Here is a 20,151-nt window from a genome sequence, read left to right as displayed (position 1 = left end):
TAATAAATATTCACCTTTTTTTATCCGCTCAAAGGACATTGCGCCCAAAAAGTAGAGCAGCAAAAAAAAATCATAAAAATTAGTCCGATCGTAAAAACCAATCATCCCCTCTCTCTTCCTTTTTTACGTAGGCAAATCTCAAGGAGGGACAGCCTCGAGAGGAATCGGCAAACAAAAATATTGAAAGGACCTTCTCTTCCTTGGTGGGACGAAACGCGCCAAAAAGATTGTCCTGCAAATTAGGGCGAAGAAGATGAGCAAACGCACGTTGATGGACCCCTAATCGTCCCAAGAACGGGAACACACACAAAAAAGTAGCAAATCTGTCGAAAATTAAAAAAGAAACTCAATCTAATTCACTATTTCACGCCTTAAGTAGATTTCGTTAAGGGAACAACAACCAATGGAAGGAAGGAAGGACAAAAAGACGGTTTTGTAACGGAAATAACAAAAAAAAGAGCCGACTTCTGGAGGAGAATAAAACACTTTGACCTTTGACACTTTCCGCTTCAGTTGATTATTGGATTTTATTGTTTGGCTTTGATAGGAAGTGCTCCGGATTTTATTTATTTACTGGTGGAAGGAATTTCTGGAGATCTTTTTTTCTCCAGGGGGGAGACGACGACCGCGGCGTGGACAAAAGAAAACAATTTTGCTCGATTCGCGGCGGGAAATGTTCTGGAATTTTGAGGCAGTTGAGTTGTGGAATTTCCGGAGCGCGATCAGAGCAACAATTGTCCAGAAATTGGGCAACATGTGGCGCGAAAGTGACACCGTGGGATGGATTTGTTGGGAGGGGTGAAAAGCTGCTACTTTTGTCCGGTATAGGTTGTGGGAATTCCAAAATAGTTAATTTTTCAAATGTCTACTCTAGAAGATCAATTTAAAAGAAAATATTTAAGAAGTAACCAATTCTTTAAAACAGTACCCTTTTGAGGGAAATGCATCAAGTCAAGAGCATTTCGTCGTTGTCATGCTATCTTTTCGCACGTTGATTTTGGGCCAAATTGAATTACGAACGTCATTTTGTGCCGTTTTCAACGCCTCTTCTTTTGACCTTCACAGATTCTTAAAAGTTGAATTCAATCCTGAGATATTCAATTAAAACGAAAAAAAAACTCCGTGCATTGTTGTCACTCTTCATATGACAGATGTTTCAATCTTGTCGTGCTATCTTGACACACCCTGTAAGTGCAACAATGGGCCAAAGGGATTTAACGTCAGATCACGTTTGACACACTTTCATGCCCAACTACTGTAGACTTTATTAATTATAACTCAGGACTCCGACAACCAAGTTTAATCAAACTTTGAGAAAATGCACAGTCAACCGTGTATTCAGGACTGTGGTGTAGGGGTAAGCGTGGTTGCCTCTCACCCAGTCGGCCTGGGTTCAATCTCAGAAGGTCCCGGTGGCATTTTTCGAGACGAGATTTGTCTGACCACGCCTTCCGTCGGATAGGGAAGTAAATGTTGGCCCCGGTCTAACCTAGAGGGTTAGGTCGATAGCTCAATCCAGGAGTAGGAGTCGTCTCCATGGGTCCTGCCTCGGTGGAGACGCTGGTAGGCAGTTGGACTAACAATCCAAAGGTCATCAGTTCGAATCCCAGGGTGGATGGAAGCTGAGGTGCAAAAAGAGGTTTGCAATTGCCTCAACAATCAAGCCTTCGGACAGCTAGTTTCGAGTAGGAATATCGCTATCGAGAACGCCAAGGCAATGCTGTAGAGCGAATAATTTGATTTGATTTTTGATACGACTTTTAGTTGCTGAGATATTGCCACGCAAAAGGCTTAAAAAGCAGGAAAATTGATGTTTTTCAAGCCAAACAACCACCATTTTCGAACGTCCTGTCTCAGAAATTAATTGTCAGATTCTTAATATTAAAATATAAAACATTTGTGAAATTTTCCGATCTTTTCGAAAACAATATTTTCAAAATTTTCAAATCAAGGCTAACATTTTAAAAGGGCGTAATATAGAAAGTTTGGCCCTTTTCAAATGTTAGTCTTGTTTTGAAAATTTTTAAAATATTGATTTCGAAAAGATCGGAAAATTTCACGAATGTTTCATATTTTAACATTGTAAATCGGACAAAGTAACAAGCAAAATGCTTAAACTTCTTAGAAATTTTTATAAAAGTTTAAAAAAATGCTATTCGCTTTTATTAAAGCTTTGGACAAAACATTCTGGATTTGCGACATAAAGTATCTTCAAGAACACTCTTAAACAATTAAAATACTTCGTTTTATGATAGCAAAATGCAAGATTGCTTGAATTTGAACTGTCAAATCACTTATCATTCTCACAGTCAGACAGTTTAGTGCCAAGAACAGATAATTTTGGTTAAAATCCCGGGAATCACGTAAGGTGTCATCCATAAAGTATGTCACGCAAAAATCGGCCAAAATTAACCCCCCCCCCCCCCTCCCCCCTATGTCACACTTTGTCACACAAGGATGAACCCCCCCTCAAAATATCTTTAAACTCTCATAATATTAGTATTTTGCCAATTTTAATATGAAAAAAATAATAAATTGTCTAATTATTCATTTTTTAGAAAAAAAAAACAATTTTGTAGCTTTTAAACATTAGAAGACCTGGTACATATAACATTCAAGTATTAAAAAATCTTAAAAAGTTAGAAATGCAAGCATTTTAGATTTTTTCTTGAAAAATATTTAGTTTTTGCAATTTAAAAAAAAATCACTCAAATTTTCCTATCAAGACTCAGTTAATATAACTGTGGGTTGCAGAGTTGCTCCTTAAATTTTGTTTAAAAAAAATGTTTTTCTCTTCTTGGAATTTCTTGAGAACTTTTCGATCAATTTCTGCATGTTGAACGATGTTTTGTGACGTTTTCTACTCGTTCCAATAATCATATTTTTCAAAATGTTCGTTTTTAGCCTATCATTTGAAAATGATCAAAATATGTGTTTGTGTTTAAAATGTTAGGATTGATTTCAAAAGTAAAAAAATCAAATCATATACATATTTTTTAGTGCGTAAGGTTAAATATTTAAACCTTCCAAAATTTAATGAGAAGGCCTAATCAATGTCAAATTTGTTTCAGAAGCTCGTTCGTGGTCTTAAGAGGCAGTTTTTGTAGATTAATCACCTTTTAAAGTGCTTCAAAAGACCTTTCCAAAGCAACTAAAAAGAATTGAAACTGATCAAGTTTTATGAAAATGCGAGCAATTTCAAGATTATTCACATTTTTTTATCATATTTTTCATTTATATCATGTATAGACAAATAAACGCTGAAAGTTTCTTCCAAATCGGAGCATCTCGATACAAACTGTTACATATTGGTGCAAAATTCGTTCTTGAACTTCAAGATTGGAATAACTGACGAAATTGTTAGTGAATAAATTTGGCACAAGTTGCAACGCAAAATTGGCTCTCACTTTTTTTGTAATTTGTTGCTTTATCGGATACGATAAGTTTCTTAAAAAATGATTTTTTCACAGTAAGTTGTTCAAACATTGTGGTTTGGTTGAGCGTTTTAGCAGAATGCATTACAGTCGAATCTCTGGTTGTCAATATCCAAGGGACCATCGAGGAAGAGAAGCATCAGTTTACAGAACGATGCAAAATGAAGACTCGATTGAAATTTGTTTTTTCTTGCTAACCAGCTATGGGAGCTATGGCAACGTCCAGCAAACAAAAACAAAGAAATGTTTCAAAGCTTCGTTTCTCAAAGAACAATGTCTACGCAAGCCATGAGAAAGTGAAATTATTGACAACCGAAAGAGATGTTTAAACCAAATTGAATCCAAGGGACCGTCGAGGAAGAGATCCTTCAAGCAAGAGAAAATATCGAGGAATAAAGACAGTCGAAGTATGCAGTTTGAAGGGACTGAAGAATTCATCGGTACATGGAGCAATATTGATATCGAGAAGATCGACAGCCAGAGAGTTGAATGTATTATGAATACAAAGAGACGAGTTGTTTATTTTTAATTCCGCTATATATTTTTAATATCTTGACAGATACGTATTTCGTCTACTACTTGCGGACTTCATCAGTGTATTTGATTTAATTTTTAATCGTAAAATGCAAATATTTGAAAATTTACACAATATAAAAGTATAATTTTTGTTATTTTGAAGAAAAACTACTTTTTATTAAATAGTTCAGTCATCAGTTTTCAATTGAAACCAAAATAACTTAAATCGGACGTATTGGAAATCCCCTTGATTTTTTAATAGTTGAAATATTTTGTTTATGAAGATAGAATATGAAAAAAGTAAAACATTATTACTATTACAATCAATTTCCAAATTAATCCTTATAAAAATTATATATTATTTATTTTCCTGTTGGAAGCAAAAGAATACTCCTCTACCACAGTTTACATCCACACAAACCGGACAAAGTTTATGTCCATCGGATATCCTTTTCGTTAAAAACTCAAAAGTTGCCCTAACCCTTGCCTTGAGGGAACACAGCTCGTCCCGTCCCATTCCAGTATCTCCCAAATCACAAGGATGAGTTTTACACGTTCACGTGTAATTCACAATCTCTCTCTCTATCTCGCTGGAAAAGCTGTCGATGATGACCACCACCAAACAACAAGCATATGCATAACTTCAAGACAATTGAAAGTGTCCCCTGCTTCACCGACGAATCCGGGGGTACGTCCGATAATAAATGACCGGCAATTTTAAACTTTAATCTGGAAGAAAATATTTTTCCTTACTCGCCTCAAGGATGGGACTCACAGCACAGCAGAGAGTGAGCTGCGAAAGCCAAACATTATCACTTCTTCCGTCCCCGTAAAAAGGGAAGAAGGTACAAACTTTGTCCTTTTTCGCCGGGTTTTGTGAAGCAAGACTTGTTCTGGAAGGAAAAGAGCAGCTCAGCTCTGCTGAAAGGGTCCTGCTCCGAGGATGCACACAGAGTGGACAGTGGCCGGTATTCGGGTTCGATTTTTCTTCTTTTTTCCCCTACTTCTTGCCTTTAAGGATTCGACTCGTCGTTTGAAGGAATGTTTGCTGGTTTGGTTTTCGGTTCGGCAGTGTAATTTATGTGAATGGATGAGTTTGAAGTTTTGGTCGGGGCCAGGACAAGTTTTCGGTCGTTTCGGCGGATGGGGTTTGCGTTTTGCTGGGTTTGGTTTGGTTCAATCCGTGTGGATAATTAATTCCGAACGGAGCGGGTTTTTCGGGACCAAGGGGGAAATCATTACATGTGAGTGGAATAGTTTGAATACTAGTGAACGGTTGTTGTCTTGGCGCTGCAGAAAGGGTCACCGATGTCCAGATGGCTAGTTATTGTTCCGAGTGTAATAAATTATGGCATCCCAGACTTGGATAACCGTTGCTAATGGGTCTTTATGCGATTTTTTGTTTACAGAACGAACTTTGTTACGCTCATTTAGGGTATGAATACCTCTAGTCTTGAACTTCTACTTCTAAGCTGGGAATTTTCAAATGAATGTTTGGAACAACTTGAGAAGATTTTTATCTAAACAATGTTCGAATTAAATACGGTAAGCTGCTAAAACAGGCCAGACTAAAAAAAAAAACATATTGCATTCAGTCAATCAATACTGAGATGGAAATGTCATTCCTGTATAGCAGAAATTACGATAATTCAACATTCATTATATTACTTTTTGCTTTTTGCTTTTTGCTTTTTGCTTTTTGCTTTTTGCTTTTTGCTTTTTGCTTTTTGCTTTTTGCTTTTTGCTTTTTGCTTTTTGCTTTTTGCTTTTTGCTTTTTGCTTTTTGCTTTTTGCTTTTTGCTTTTTGCTTTTTGCTTAGTGTTTAATGCACCTCTTAAACATTCAAAACCAATGTATCATTTCCCTATCAAAAAGAAAATTCCCCCAAAAAAAAAAACTCAACATCCCGCCACAGATTAAAACGTTACACCCAGATGTCAAAGAGGGCCTCCACACACTTCTGTCACACTTTGACAGACTCCGAGAGTCCCATTGTTTGTTGGTCCCGTCCCATCTTCACTCTTCATCTCATCATCGTCACTCAACCCGTCACCCGTTTCCCGGAGGGCCTCCAGGCCCAGACCCCGAACCCGACAACCCATTCACAGTCACGGGCACGCGCGCGTTTTCCTACTCCCAAAGAAACCGGAAAAAGAAGAAATGATTTTTTTATTGATTTTCCCAGTTTGAAGTTTTCGTTTCTTTCCAGCCCAGGCTCATCATCTTCTTTTGTGTCTCTTGCGGGATGTTTTCCACCACTGGTCGGGGACAACGGAACAACAGCCGGGTCGGGACGGGGACGGGTTGGCACGCGCTCATCTCATTTTTGAGGGTTAGGTTAAAAAAGAGAAGGGGTTGATTATTTATTTGCAGGGCAGCATGTGCACGCTTTCAACGCAGCATCCTCGGGATCACCGAGGGCCACGCAAACCGGGAAGAAAAGTTTAGGGGAAACCACTAGACACTTGTCACCTCTTCCGTTGTTTGTTCGTTTTTTAATTTTTATTTGTGAGATAATTTTTAATTTAACAGTCGTCGGCTTGTTCCATTTGGCTAAGATTCGTATTCAGCTATCCACAGGAGTCGGGATCGGGTTACACTTGGTTCGCGTCCAGCCACGCCTTGAACTCGGAGACACGTGTGAACACGTCCGGTGAACCGATGCCGCAGAAGCGTGTCCCGTACGACACCACGCCGATGAGTTCACCGTTCCAGACCAGTGGGCCACCCGAGTCACCCTGTGGAGTGATTCAAATTTTATACACTATCCAAACAAATAAAACCTTATTCAACTCACCCCACACGCACCCTGTCCCACCCTCGTGAAGGTGCAAATCTCCGTCGGATTCACCGGGAATCCCTTGCTGCGGCACTCCTCGTTCGTAATCGTCTTCAGCTCCGCCTGCTGCAGATCCTGCGGCGTCCTCCCAATCCGAATCGGCATCGTGTAGCCCCATCCGGTCAGCGTACAGCTCTCACCACCTCCCACCTGGGTGTCCGAATACCGAATCGGTTGCGTACTGGCATCGAACACAAACGGTTCCTGCGTTCGCATGATCCCAATGTCACACTTGTCCAACTCCTTGTACTCCGGGTGGATCTTGTACGACGCAACCAGACGACGGCTTCCCTTGGCACCGTCATTCCGCAGGTCATTCGTTCCGGACACGATCGAAAGCCGCGATGCCTCGATTCCGTCCAGACAGTGGGCGGCCGTGATGACGTAGCTTGGGGACACTATCGAGCCACCGCAGTTGTGGGCCCAGGTTTTCGGACCGAAGCCGTACAGTGAGTTGATCATGATCTGGAGCGAGATTTGGTGGGGGACGCGTTCCCCGGATTGGGTGCCACCGACGACCTTGGTTTGTTCGTTACCTGAGGACAAAGTGAAAATATTGATTAAACCAGCTTTCCAAACCATTTGACCTCAAAAATTACAGAAAATAAATGAAGGTTGTTAATTCACCTAAAACTTTTTATTATCATTTTTTTAGGTCCAGCTCAAATTTGGTTGGTCCAATGATACCATCAGAACAAGCAAGAATACCGATTTACATCCAGATTAGACCATTCCCTTCTGCATATAATTAAAATTTCGGCTTATATTCCAAAATAAGTATTCCGAGAATAAAACTTTTAATATTTCGTAACCACATCTTCGCTCTACAACTTTGAAGAACATGCTACACTCTAAAAAATAACCATAATTTATAAATCTTAAATTTTAAGTATTTTATTTTCAAAACTACGAAGTTTTATAAAAAATTTAATTGTTTTCAAAACATTGCACAGTGGGAAAAAGGACCCAAAAATTACCGCAACATGATACGTGGCATGACTAGTTTACGCTGTTTACTAATGCGGTTCCGGGAGTGGCCACCGGAGATCGGTGGATCCGGTTTCGATGGGTCCTATGGTATTAAATATTATTCTATGATTGTTTTGCATGACTATTCAAGGTAGAAGAAAGTGTATCCGTTCACAATTGGCTAAATCTGATACTAATTCCCAAAATTCGGATCTTCCGGTGGTCTGTACTCCGGCCACCGGTCCGTGCAGTGCGATTTTTCATCGGATTATTGTTCCTGGTGCAAAAACGAAGCTTTTGATGTTTGACAATCGATGGTTTGCGCGAAACCATGATGCGGTAGTTTTTTGGGCCCTTTTCCCACTGTGCATTGTGTTATATTTTTCAAAATGTATGAAAAGACAAGATCATTTTATTAGTACCGTAAACCGGGGTGACTTTGATAGGATTGCATTTTGTTTTTTGAATATTTTTCAATAGGTAAGATTTTACTCAAGATTATTTTTAAAACATGTACTGGGACAGGCCACACAAAGTCCATGCACTATTTTGGAAAAAAAGTTTTTTCAATAGAGTTAAGAAAAATAGTTACGTTAAAAATTCTTAGTTTAAATTCCGGGGTGACTTTGATAGTCATAGTTTTTGTTGTTAAAATCATATTTAAGATGTTCAAACTTTATGTGTACGTTAAATGTACCATCACTGAAGTTGCTGGTATTGCTTTTAAGAAAAAAATTAATGTTTATAATTGGATATTTAAATTTATAAGCTTTTTAACAAAATAAAAATAAATTTTAGGTAAAATTGTTAAAAAGTTGGAATTTTTCCTGAAATTTGTAAAAACTATTTAGTTTTGTTTATAAAATTATCGATTTATATTGCATGTTATACTGAATTCGAAGCACTAATCACAAGTTTTCACATTTTACATGAAATTTGTTCAACTGAAATTGTCCATAAATTTGGAGATTTTTTTAAATTGTGTTTCAAAAACACATATTATTTATCATTAACAAACTTATTTTACCTTCTCCTAGTGGAAAATTGTCCAAAGAATCTTAAAATGCATTCCTTTTCCGATTCAAAATCATGTTCATTGAGAAAAACATGACACTTTGAGAAGTTTAAAATAATTACTTTCATCAACATTTTCTTAACTATAGTCAACTAACTTTTCAAAGTTTCCAAAATTTTATGTAAAGTTCTTTTTGAGGTTCTTTGAACACTTCTCTACCATAGTCAGAATGATTCTAAACAATTCCGTACGTATTTTAATTATTTCATTCATTTTGCGGAAAAATCGCGAACCTATCAAAGTCACCCCGGCTATCAAAGTCGCCCCGTTTTACGGTATTTTCGAAAATACTTAGCTTTGTAAAAAATTTGAATACCGCTAAGAATTTGTGTAACAAGTTTTGACTGTATAAAAAAGCTTTATCATTTGATACCCATATTGCAATAAATATAAGGCCCTTCCCCATTCAAAATTGGTCCGGAAAATCAGGGGACAAAAAAATGTTTCATAAAACTTCTGAATTTTCAATTCAAAGCCAAATCAACTGAAAACAATCTAAACGCATTTTTCTGTATTGATAATCACAATTGGCATGTTTGGGCTGGATTAAAAATATTTTGATTTATTATGAAACTCCAACTTTTTTTTGCAAAAAAAAAAAATCATCAATAATTAGGTACTTCGGCTAAAGATTGCAAAACAACTGGACAAATGTATAATGCACTTTAAAACACGTTTTTCATTCAAATGTTAAAACCGTGGCTCGTAAATTCAATTTTTATACACCTTGAGTTTAGTCAGAGTCGAGGGACACAAACTTCAAAAAATATTTGTAACGGCCTAATATGAGTTTTTTTTTTTTTTCGAGAAAAATAGCATTTTGAAAAAACAGGAAAAATACTTATTTTTGAGAAAAAATTTCATGTCATTATAATCGCAATTGCAATGGAAACCTGACATCTTCCTGATTTTTGACTTGGAAAAGGGATTATTTTTTAAATTATTCTTTATTTTTCATTGCTTTGATTATGAATTGAAAATGTGTATTGATTCAATTATGTTTTATTCGCTGAAATCAAAAAAAAAATGTTTTGTGTGAGTATGAGCTAGAAACATAAAATATTTCCAAAATTAGTCAACTTTTTTGCATATTTACTGCTTACTGCTGAAAAATATTGAGCAAAATAAAATTTAAAACATAACAAAATGGCAATTGTTCTGCAACGTTGAAGAAAATCAAGCATCTGAAAAAATATGTTATTCAGTTTAACAGTCAATTAATGCTTTTAATATTGTTTTATTTAAATATGATAGTTTGCTATACAAATCAACATTTTAGAATTTTTATGGTGTTTAGACTTTTGAAAAATTGTGTATCTATTTTCATTTCCCGAGAAAAAGTACTTTTGCTGGGGATTAAGTCCATTCCACTAGCGGTTCACGGATATATGAAAAAGCCATAAGTGTTTAATTTTAAGCTTATTTGGTTAAGGGGTTACATACATTCAGAAAATCTTAAAATTTCATAATGCAGAAGCTTATTAAATCCACTTAAAAGATGATTTCCAATCACTCCTGAAAGTTTCATAAAGAAATTGTTACTTTGTGAGCGGTTTTCTCTAAACACCAAGTTGATTTACGGGTGCCACGATATCTCGAGATGGGATGGACCAAATTGGCTGAAAATTTGAGTGAAGACTCTCAAAACATATCCTGTGTGCATGACGAAGCCCGATTTTAAAATCTTGCATTTTCAAAAAATACAAAAATCAAATGCTGGCGATTTTTTATATGAAAAACATAAAAATATTTTTATCTTTTTTTTAAATAAACTTTTTAAAAATCAGCCTTCGTCTTGCACACGGAAGCCTCATTAAGGCTTCACCTGAATTTTGAGCCGATTTGGTCAAAGCAGTGTTGAGATATCGTGGCACCCGTTTTTTTTATACTGCTAACTTCAAATAACTATATCTCGGCAATGATACAACCAAATGTCTTCAAATTTGTTTTGTTATTAAATGAAAATGTATATTTTAATGCCTTGAAAATAGATTTTTTTAAAGTTTAATTGGGTGCTCACAACAACCTCTTCCGTTTTTGGTGATTTACATGTATGTAACCCCTTAAGGTTCTGTGTGACCTGAAGTTAGAATGGAACATAAATCAATCTACTACGGCGAATTTTTACTTTTTACCTATTCTTTGAGAAAGTTTTGTAAACCCCTTTTAACTTTTCCTATTCTTAAGGTATTTTGAAGTTTGTTTTTTTTTTTTTTCTGGCAAAATTTAAAAACATGCTCAACTAATTACCTGCATCTTTTCAAGATCAATTCCTAGAGCTTAGCAATATTCTACAAAGTTATTCGCCGGTAAAAAACCTTAGGAAAATTTTAGGATGAGAAAATTTCATTGGATTAGGAAAATTTTCTCAAATCAGAGTTAAAACTCCAGGTCAAAGTTAGGCCCACTGAACCTTAGCCAAATGAGCTCAAATTTTCAGGCTAGCTTTTGGAACCACTGCTTGAAAATTGCGGTGATGCTCTCGAAATTAAACTCTTTTGTCTTTTTCATATGCCCGAGAACAATGCAACCCTCTTTTTTTTTTTGTTTTTTTAGGCTTTCTGTTCTCAAAAAAAGTTTCACAGAACAAAATGTTTAACTTGATTTAAAATTAGTACTGTCAGCAGGAGTGACATATTGGGCCTGGGGATAGATTGGCCTGAAATGTAATTCAATTTTATTCAACCTTTTATAACATAATTTAGAAATCCGCTTGATGCTCTAAAACGTTTGTACTTTTTTTTGGTAATAAAATCAGTAATTTTGTCTTTATGAAAATATATAAGCACTTGTAACACCAAATCCAACTAACCGTTAACACTCACTAGACCGTAAAGAACCGCCAGGATGCCACCAACGAGAGGAAAACTTTTCATGGTCACCATTTTTTTTTTTAATAATACTGCTTTACAATTATCACAACACTTTTTAATTACTATCCAACAAATCAAAGAACGAATTGAAGACCAAAAAACCCGACACTATTCCCGGTCGTCGCGAAATCCAGCACTGGCCGCCATCCGGACTCGCAATGACCGAACCCGTGGCAACCTTAATGGCATTTATATTGTTTTACAATCGGTCACAATGAGCGCTCGCGATGTGCCATAAAGAACCACCGCGCGTTGTTATCATTCCAAGCGTCGCGACGCCACCCCGCCAGTAGGACAACCGGAAGGCCTTCGGCTTCGATTTATGGGAGCCGGAAGACGGAAGAATCTGGGTGAGATTGTACCGGGTGGAATGATTTTCAATTTCTGGCTTGAGGGGGTACCTAAAAAAAACGTTTTAGTTTTCAAATTAAATGTTGAATTTGAAAAAAACATCAATAAACTTATTAAAAACTATTTTCTACAAAGAGTATTGGGTTAAATTACAGATATGCTAATTTCAATTCAAATAAGAGAAGAAGTTAAAATAAATGTAACCCCTTAATAATTCAAAGGTAAAATTGACACCCAATAGAAGGTTGGCAAGGTTAAGGGTGTGCGAACTCCGGCCAACCGGGCTGGAATGCCTGCGTTCGTGGAAGGAAGGTTACGATGCGGGTGGTAGCGCTTAGGCCTGCGTGACTTCGACGTCGCGACGTCTGACGATAACGTGGCGGCGTGTGGTTTTGAATAATTGATTTGATTAGCACTGTGAACAGCGATATCGTGAATATGACGAAATTTGACGGATTTTTGACACAATAAAAAAACGTGCGTAAAGTTGCTTATGACTTGGAAAGCGCGATTTAACATGCGAACTGGCCTAGTTGTCTAGCGGAATGTAACTAGCTTTAGTTCTAGGAAATGAGCTTGAAATATTTCCCGACAAAATAGCGCTTAGAATTTTTTTTCCTGTATGAGAACAACATTGTATTACATGAACTAGCGTTGCCCCCGTTCAAATCGTTGACGAAAAAAACTTCAACCGTTGAATAAGGCCGTTAAAAATTTAAAAAGGAAAAAAAATACTCCAACCATTGGTTAAGGCCGTTGATTTCTTTTTTTTTTTTTAATAGTTGATGTTAATATTAAAAATTATGAATGAGCAATTCCAGCTCAAATCAGGACTTTTTCTGATATTTTTGTACCCGACCCTCTCCGATTTCAATGTAACTTTGTAGACATATTAACCTAGGTCTCAAAATCAAATCAAATTATTCGCTCTATAGCATTGCCTTGGCGTTCTCGATTGCGAGATTCCTACTCGAAACTAGGTGTTTGAAGGCTTGATTGTTGAGGCAATTGCAAACCTCTTTTTACGCCTAAGCTTCCATCCACCCCGGGATTCGAACTGACGACCTTTGGATTGTTAGTCCAACTGCCTACCAGCGACTCCACCGAGGCAGGACCCAGGGAGACGACTCCTACACCTAGACTGAGCTAACGACCTAACCTAGGTCTACATAATCTATTTTTCCATTATACTCGAAAATTATATTTAAGAAGGACGAAAGTTATTTGAATATTTTTGTATTTTGTAATTGAAAAATTACTGTATCTCACGAAAATTTTGCACGAAAAAGAATCGTGACATCACCTTAAAATTTAACTTTTAAACTTTGTTATTAAAATATCTCATAGAAGGGGCATGTATTTTTCTTTTAGTGTATTTTTTTAGAAAGCCCGTCCAATTCCCTACAAATTTGTCTTTGACCACTTTTTGAAACGATGCAACGGCTTTGAGAGACATTAATTTTAAAATTTCAATATACAAAAATATTCGAATATCATTTTCGCGTACAATTGGTTCCATGTACACAAAAATGATTTATATAGGCCTACACAGAAAAAAAATTATGGTCATATTCATCAGGAAATGGTGACAGTTTTTGTGTCAAAAAAATGATTAATTTAACCCCAGAAAACAAAGAATTTTCAGGTTCACATTTTTACACATTTTGTATGTAATACAAGCCTTACCCGACAAACTTCGTTCTGCCTTTTTTCGTTTGTTGACGTATAGCTTGTTTGCTTATTCAGCCTCCTGTGATCAAAATTTGAGTTTACGTAAATGTTCCCATAAAATCTGCAAACAAGGGTCCTGATTTTCGCTTCAATGAACAGAAACCACTCACTCATCGCCTATCTATTCGTCGCCTATTCCAACCCGCTAGCAATCATGAGCGAATGAGACTCGCAACCAGCCAGCGAGTGGCCCGAACTGTTCACTCAGCGAACAAATACATCGTGAAAATATTTGCCTACTCCGTCGCTCGACGACACTCATACACTAACATGCTCAGCGAAGAGCCATTCTCACAAAATGCCAGCGCGGCAGTCTATTTGTCTTCACGCCCTCAGTTTGCCATCAATTTGATTTTTCTTGGTGGAAGTTTCTTTGAATGGTGTATATAATGTTATGAAATCAAAATAAATGCACAATTTAATTGATAACATTGATTTAAGCCACCCAAATCAATAAGTCTAACGCAGCGCATCAGAGAAAAATTGTTTTCAGTTCAGAGTGATCGGAGACGATCGGCCTGCCTGAGCCATTCGGTGACTGAGCCGATCAGAGAGAGAAGGAGAGTAGAAGAGAGAGTGTTCGGGAGCAAATGGTGTGAAAGTGACAAACGGTAGGAATTCATCAGGGCAGTATCGCGTCGCCTGCTATTTGTGCTCGCGAATGGAGTGGTTGATTTTGAGCAACCAGGACCCTTGTCTGCAAATGCTAAAGAATCGGTCCCAGAGTGGCTAAAGTGGCATTTTTTTTTAGCATATAAACCTTCCTTAGGCTTAAACGAACCTAACGCAACAAAAAGCGCCTGGATCCGACGTTCCGTGTTCAACTGATTCGCGTTCGAACAAATCCATCGAAATTTTTTATATATAGAAGATAGATTACTCAACAAAAGAGGTAATATTCAACCTACCAAATTTTCAACATCCCAACTTTTTTTTTCTGTGTAGGATAATATGTCTAGAAAGTTTTATTTGATTAGGAGAGAGTTGGGTACAAAAGTACCAGAAATCATACCAGTCATCCGGGACACCCCCTGGTTCGATTCTTTAGGTAAAAACAAGTAACTGTGCCAATTTTGAGTAAAATCAATAAATGGTTAAATGTTTGCTACAGACTGTTAAACTTGGTGAAAAAAAATCATTTCATTTAAAAACATCTTCTCTAAATCGCTAATAAATCGTCAGGGTTAACTAAGATCGTTTTGTGGTTTTCCTCAAAGTTGTTTTCCATAAAATTTAACTAAAGAATCTCTCACTTGACAATGCTCTGACACATTAAATGCCACATTTTGGTGGAATTTTTATTTTTTTGCTTTTCCTTATACATTTTTGCAAATTTTTCCATACAAACTTCAACGACCTTATCCGATTTGGCTATAAATTGACGAAGTTACTCATTTTCACCTAAAGCAGCGATTCTCAACGAGGGTACCGGGCCTACTTGATATACGTGGCAGGGGGTACCGGCTTAGAAGAAGGTTGAGAATCGCTGACCTAAAGAATCGAACCAGGGATATCTGTAAAAAAAATCCATCATTTTCACCCAAATATTAAGCCAATTAAAAAAATGCAAAAATATTTATCACTAAATGATGGATACATTATCACAGTTATGCTATGCCATACAAATATTTTCGTATAGTTATACGTATTTTTCCATTTGGTGAACCTGAAATTCTTTTTTTTTAACATATGGCCTTATTTGATTAATTAGTAGTTTGTTTAATTCAGCAAAGAGATTTCCAACTTTAAAAAAACCTATTTGGGTAATTCTTCGCCAATTCTTCTTTTTTTTCGATGAAAAAAACGTTTTTTTTTTTCAGAATTCTGAGTACGCCATCAAATTGGGCACCCAATTTTACATAAAAATCGCTTTGACACCAAATTTCTATCTTATCACCGTTTCAGACTGCAAATTATTGAAAAAAACCTCTTTTTCGCATGTTAAAAAATTGAAGGGGTCGTACCGCCCCTCCGTCACGAGATATCAAAAAACGGACCTCGGATTCGTGATCAGGGACAAAAGTTACCCCTTAAAACAAAGTTTCACGCAAATCGAAGAGGGGTCGGGGCAACTTTTCCCGATTTCGTGTGAGTTGGTAGAGAATTTAACATTTTAATTTTTGGATATTGAAAATAAAAACATTCGTTTGAGGGAGAGTGGGGGAACTTGGTCCTCACTTTAAACCGCGCAATGTTCTCCTAATTTTTAACTAAACTTTGAAATGCATGCATGAATTGGAATCTTTATGAAGTTATTTTGCATCATTATTCTTACCATACAAGTCTTTATAAAATTTCATGGGCTGGCCTGAATTTTGATATTTTTCAAATATCACATTTTTTCAAAATTAATTTGGCTCAAAAGATGTATTTTGAGAATCCAACATTTAGTGACTTTGACATAGGGAATATATGGACAATGTTTCATCCAAATAAAATAAAACAAATTAAAAACTCGCAAATTATTTTGAAAGTGTTAAAATGAAAACTATTTTTAATCAAATGTTTTAAAACCAAGAAAAAAACAGCTGTGGACCTCGAATAGGTTGTTTTGCGAAAATTGTTAAATTTTGTTTTCGAAACAATTTTAAAAAAATAATTCAAATATTTTAACCCTCTGATATACAATCTCGCCTCGGGTCATGATCCTAAAAATCACAAAATAAATTTTGAACCAATTTTGAAGCTACAAAAAGCATTGGAAAATTGAACTTTTTATTTTTAAAAATTCTAGAATTTAATGATTTTATGTTAAGTTTTTCGTGACACAAACGTACCTCCATTGAAAAAATTAAAATGTTCGAAAAGTAGGGCAGTACGAATCCATTCACGTCAAACTAAGCTTGTCAAGAAAAATAATTACTTTTTTCAGAAACTGAAAATTGCAGGGATCTCCTTTCCTGTATTTCTAAATAAAAACAATTAATTGAATAAAAAGTAGGAAGTCTAACTAAACATTGAATGTGTTGTGAAAAATTTGTTTATTTTGTGAAATTGGTAAAAAATAGAAATTTGTCATACCCGATACATTGCCTTTCTTAGAACAATTATATACTATCATTTGAGGCTTCAATTTTGGCCGATTTTTGCGTGACATACTTTATGGATGACGCCAAAGAGTGTCCAATATTTTTATAGAATATTTTTAGTAATGTTGCGCATTACTACACATTTTGAGTAACATATATTGCTCCCATTTATGTTATTTGATCTAAATTTTGTAAGAATGGCTCTTTTCATCTCTAGGTGGATTAAATCGATTGATTTTATTTTATTCAAATCTTCAAATACAGCGACAATTCGTTTATTTAAATCCCACTCGTTGGAACCACTAGAATTCAAATCTCGCAAATTCTAAAAGCGTAAAATGCGAAAAAAACGTCAAAATAGAAAAAAAAACAATATAAAATAATTTAGAAGTACCATGCAAATAGTACAACTATTCCAACCTGTCCATTACAAGCACAAACGCTCCCATGCTGATAACCGACAGTAATTACCAATTAAATTGTGACTTGCATGCTCACATTTGACTGATTTATACGAGTTCGAGGTAGGAAAATTCCACGTTCTTTTATACACCATCCAACAGGGTTCAAACTGCCGATATCACGTGTTTTATGGCTTAATTTTATGACCATCGTAAAATGCACCACTTGCGACAAGTTGCAAGTTGCTTGCATGTTTATCACTAATTACGGTCCCATTACTTTGGAGCACTCACTTTTCAATATTGCAGCTTGGATTTGAACACTATTTGTACCAGAGATAACAACTTTTTGGCGCGCAAAACCCCAAAGCAAACGCTGTCACTCGAGTTCCGTCCGTTGCACGCCACAGTTGACGGGCCACACTGTTTGACAGTCGCGTTTCACCACTAACAACTGAGTTTTTTTTTTTCATTTTCTCACGAATTTCTTCAACCAAAAAGGTACGCTTTTTAACAAGTTTTAAAGTTCCGAGCTGGAAAAACCTGCTTGCGCCGATTCGATCGAACCCGAAATTGGTCAAATCATGAGAAAATCTAATCCCCTCAACCTTCCCGGGGGAACCCGGCCCGAACCGGTCGGTTGCGGATCTTCATTTTTCAAATTGCACCGTTTTTTTCCTCAAACATATTTTCAGGTTTTTCGCTCCGGGCAGGACAACCTTCGCAAGACCGACCCCGCAGGACAAGTTTTATTAATTTCTTTCGGTGTAATGTTTAGTCTATTTATCATGTAGGATTTTTTACTTCGTTCTTCTTTTTAGGTTGAACTCAATGACGAAAGGATTGCGCAGAAAAGGATTACCCTTTCCGGAGACGACCCTTTGGCCAGTTTTGAGCGTTCAAAGGAGAGAGCGCCGAGGTCATCAGTGTCACCACTGGTCACTTTTTCACCTGGACAAGAGGGGGTTAGAGCTATGGGTTTCCGGACAAGGGAAAGGGTAGGCTCGTCTTGGGTAAGTGAGTATAATGTCTTGAAGGAAATAAAAAAAAACTCCTTTTTTGCATATTTTAAGCGCTTTAGTTCTAAAAAAGAAGTGCCGAAAGTGGTTGGTCACAACATTTTGAGGCGAAAACTTCATCGATTTCCCTCAGCCTTGGTTTGTGATTTTGATGCAAAAAGGACACGTTTTTCCCATCGCAAACCCAATTCCGAGGCGCTGAGAAAGGTGGGTAAATTAAAGTGAATTTTTCATTTTCCCCGGAAAGGTGGGCTTCACATATGCCATCGGGACTCCTCGTGGTGGGACGACAACCGGGACAGGAAGGTGACGATGCGTCGTGCGTTGAATTGCTAAACAGGACATTCGGTTGGGTGGTGACGTGGACTAGAAAAAAATGGAAGGAATTTGGTTCAAGGTGGTTTTGGGATTGGTACCTGGACTTCCTTTGCGGATATGGATACAAAATATTGAACCTTTTGGAGTTCTTTTTTTTTTCATTTTAAGGAAGGCCGACACCGTGGGAAGCGCAATTGTATGCAAATTGGGAGCGCTCAATCAATTTTGACGGAGCGCGAGGGAATAAAGTGATTTGAGTGGAGGTTATGAAATGCATACTGATTTTCTCTTTCGGAACTGAAGAACATGAACATGTTGTAATTTTTACACAAAAATAAATCTGAGAAGTAAATGTGACGATATCACAATTTGTATGTGAAACGTAGAATAATTATTCTTTTACCAGCTCAGCTAGTCTACGAATCCAGGTTTTATTTTTATTCCTAGCAAAAGATTTAAGCCAAACAGTGATTGCTGAGCAATTATTTACGACTTTTTATTTGGTTCAAACGAGAATCACAATCCTTGAGAATCATTTACTTGAGAAACCTATACTTTCTTTTTTTTTTTTGTATCAGTGGATGTATCTTAACAACCATTGGTCCAATCTGTTTTTTATTTTGTATTGAAGCAAATTTGCAAGACGTTTTCTTGACTTTTTGAAAAATAATGATTTCATCATGACTTCTCGCCTAACCATTTAAAGAAAATTTGTTTTAAATCGAAATGTTAAGATAAAAAAATAAGTTATCAATATTTCTATATTATGAAAAAATATATTTAATATCAAAGATTCATAACTTACACCCAAAGTTAAAGAACGAGGGGATAGTCCTCACAAAAAGGAAAGGTGAGGAAAGTGCTATTTTGCGAGAGTATAGAAGAGAAAATCGTGACGTCAGAAATGAACTCAAATCACTCAAAGTTCATTTTGTGAGTGACTTTAACATTTTGGCCTAGTTTGACAGCTACCTCGTTCCCAGGTTTTCTGTGGGAGAGAAAAGGAGGCGAATACTTTATGAAAATCATACCTGTCAAAATTCCTAGCCTCAAAATTTTGTCGCGAGTTGCTTTTCTCCTCTATGGTCCTCTCACGTGTTCATTCGTTCATTGGAACAGTTCATCCTATCGAGTGGCTTATATGAACAAATGATCGCCGCTTAGTCACCGAACCATGATGGCCCATACGGCAAAGGCACGGTTCAATATGCGGAAGGTCTTTGGTTCGAGTCTCGGTACCGGTACTTTTTTTTGTTGATAGATGAACTTTTTTAAAGATGAACCCTTGAGTAAAGTAATCTCGGTAGTTTCTGGATTTATCCTCTCAGTCCACACACAGTACCATTTTACTACCTAATCGTGCTCTTTATCCTCTCGTACGCCGATGTCCAGTTCTGGGTGTAGGCAAACAATATTTAGACAATATGTTCATTTTCATTTTTTTGTTCGATATCTCAGCAATTAATGGTCCGATTTTGAATGATAAAATATGAAACATTCGTGAAATTTTCCGATCTTTTCGAAAAAAATATTTTCAAAATTTTAAAACCAAAACTAACATTTTAAAACGGCCTAATATTGAATGTTTGGCCCTTT

At 36.6% G+C, this 20,151-nt stretch overlaps 1 protein-coding gene and 1 long non-coding RNA gene across 7 annotated transcripts; one reads left to right on the top strand and one right to left on the bottom strand.

The window, feature by feature from the left end:
• Positions 1–6,425: 6,425 nt before the first annotated feature.
• Positions 6,426–12,590, bottom strand: LOC6042547 (chymotrypsin-2). 4 transcript variants are annotated; one of them, XM_038265520.1, is made up of 4 exons: positions 12,211–12,590; positions 11,646–12,107; positions 6,748–7,325; positions 6,426–6,688 (listed from the first exon to the last, which is right to left on the bottom strand). In XM_038265520.1, the coding sequence occupies exons 2-4, from the start codon at positions 11,716–11,718 to the stop codon at positions 6,545–6,547; spliced, it is 795 nt and encodes a 264-aa protein (XP_038121448.1). In that variant the 5' UTR covers positions 11,719–12,107; positions 12,211–12,590; the 3' UTR covers positions 6,426–6,544. The 4 variants fall into 4 exon arrangements, with proteins under 4 accessions (XP_038121448.1, XP_038121449.1, XP_001852003.1 ...); XM_038265521.1 differs by having other exon boundaries at positions 12,292–12,590; XM_001851952.2 differs by having other exon boundaries at positions 11,646–12,590.
• A 4,974-nt stretch (positions 12,591–17,564) lies between these two features.
• Positions 17,565–18,936, top strand: LOC119770853. 3 transcript variants are annotated; one of them, XR_005279026.1, is made up of 3 exons: positions 17,566–17,719; positions 17,914–18,231; positions 18,485–18,936. It is a non-coding gene; the product is annotated as an uncharacterized LOC119770853 (long non-coding RNA). The 3 variants fall into 3 exon arrangements; XR_005279025.1 differs by having other exon boundaries at positions 18,292–18,936; XR_005279024.1 differs by having other exon boundaries at positions 17,565–17,719; positions 17,914–18,911.
• The last annotated feature ends 1,215 nt before the right edge of the window (positions 18,937–20,151 follow it).

Source organism: Culex quinquefasciatus, chromosome 3, assembly GCF_015732765.1.
Source record: "Culex quinquefasciatus strain JHB chromosome 3, VPISU_Cqui_1.0_pri_paternal, whole genome shotgun sequence".
NCBI classification, from domain to species: domain Eukaryota; kingdom Metazoa; phylum Arthropoda; class Insecta; order Diptera; family Culicidae; genus Culex; species Culex quinquefasciatus.
Note: the sequence above shows the minus strand (reverse complement) of the source record. Positions and strands in the feature narration are given on the sequence as shown.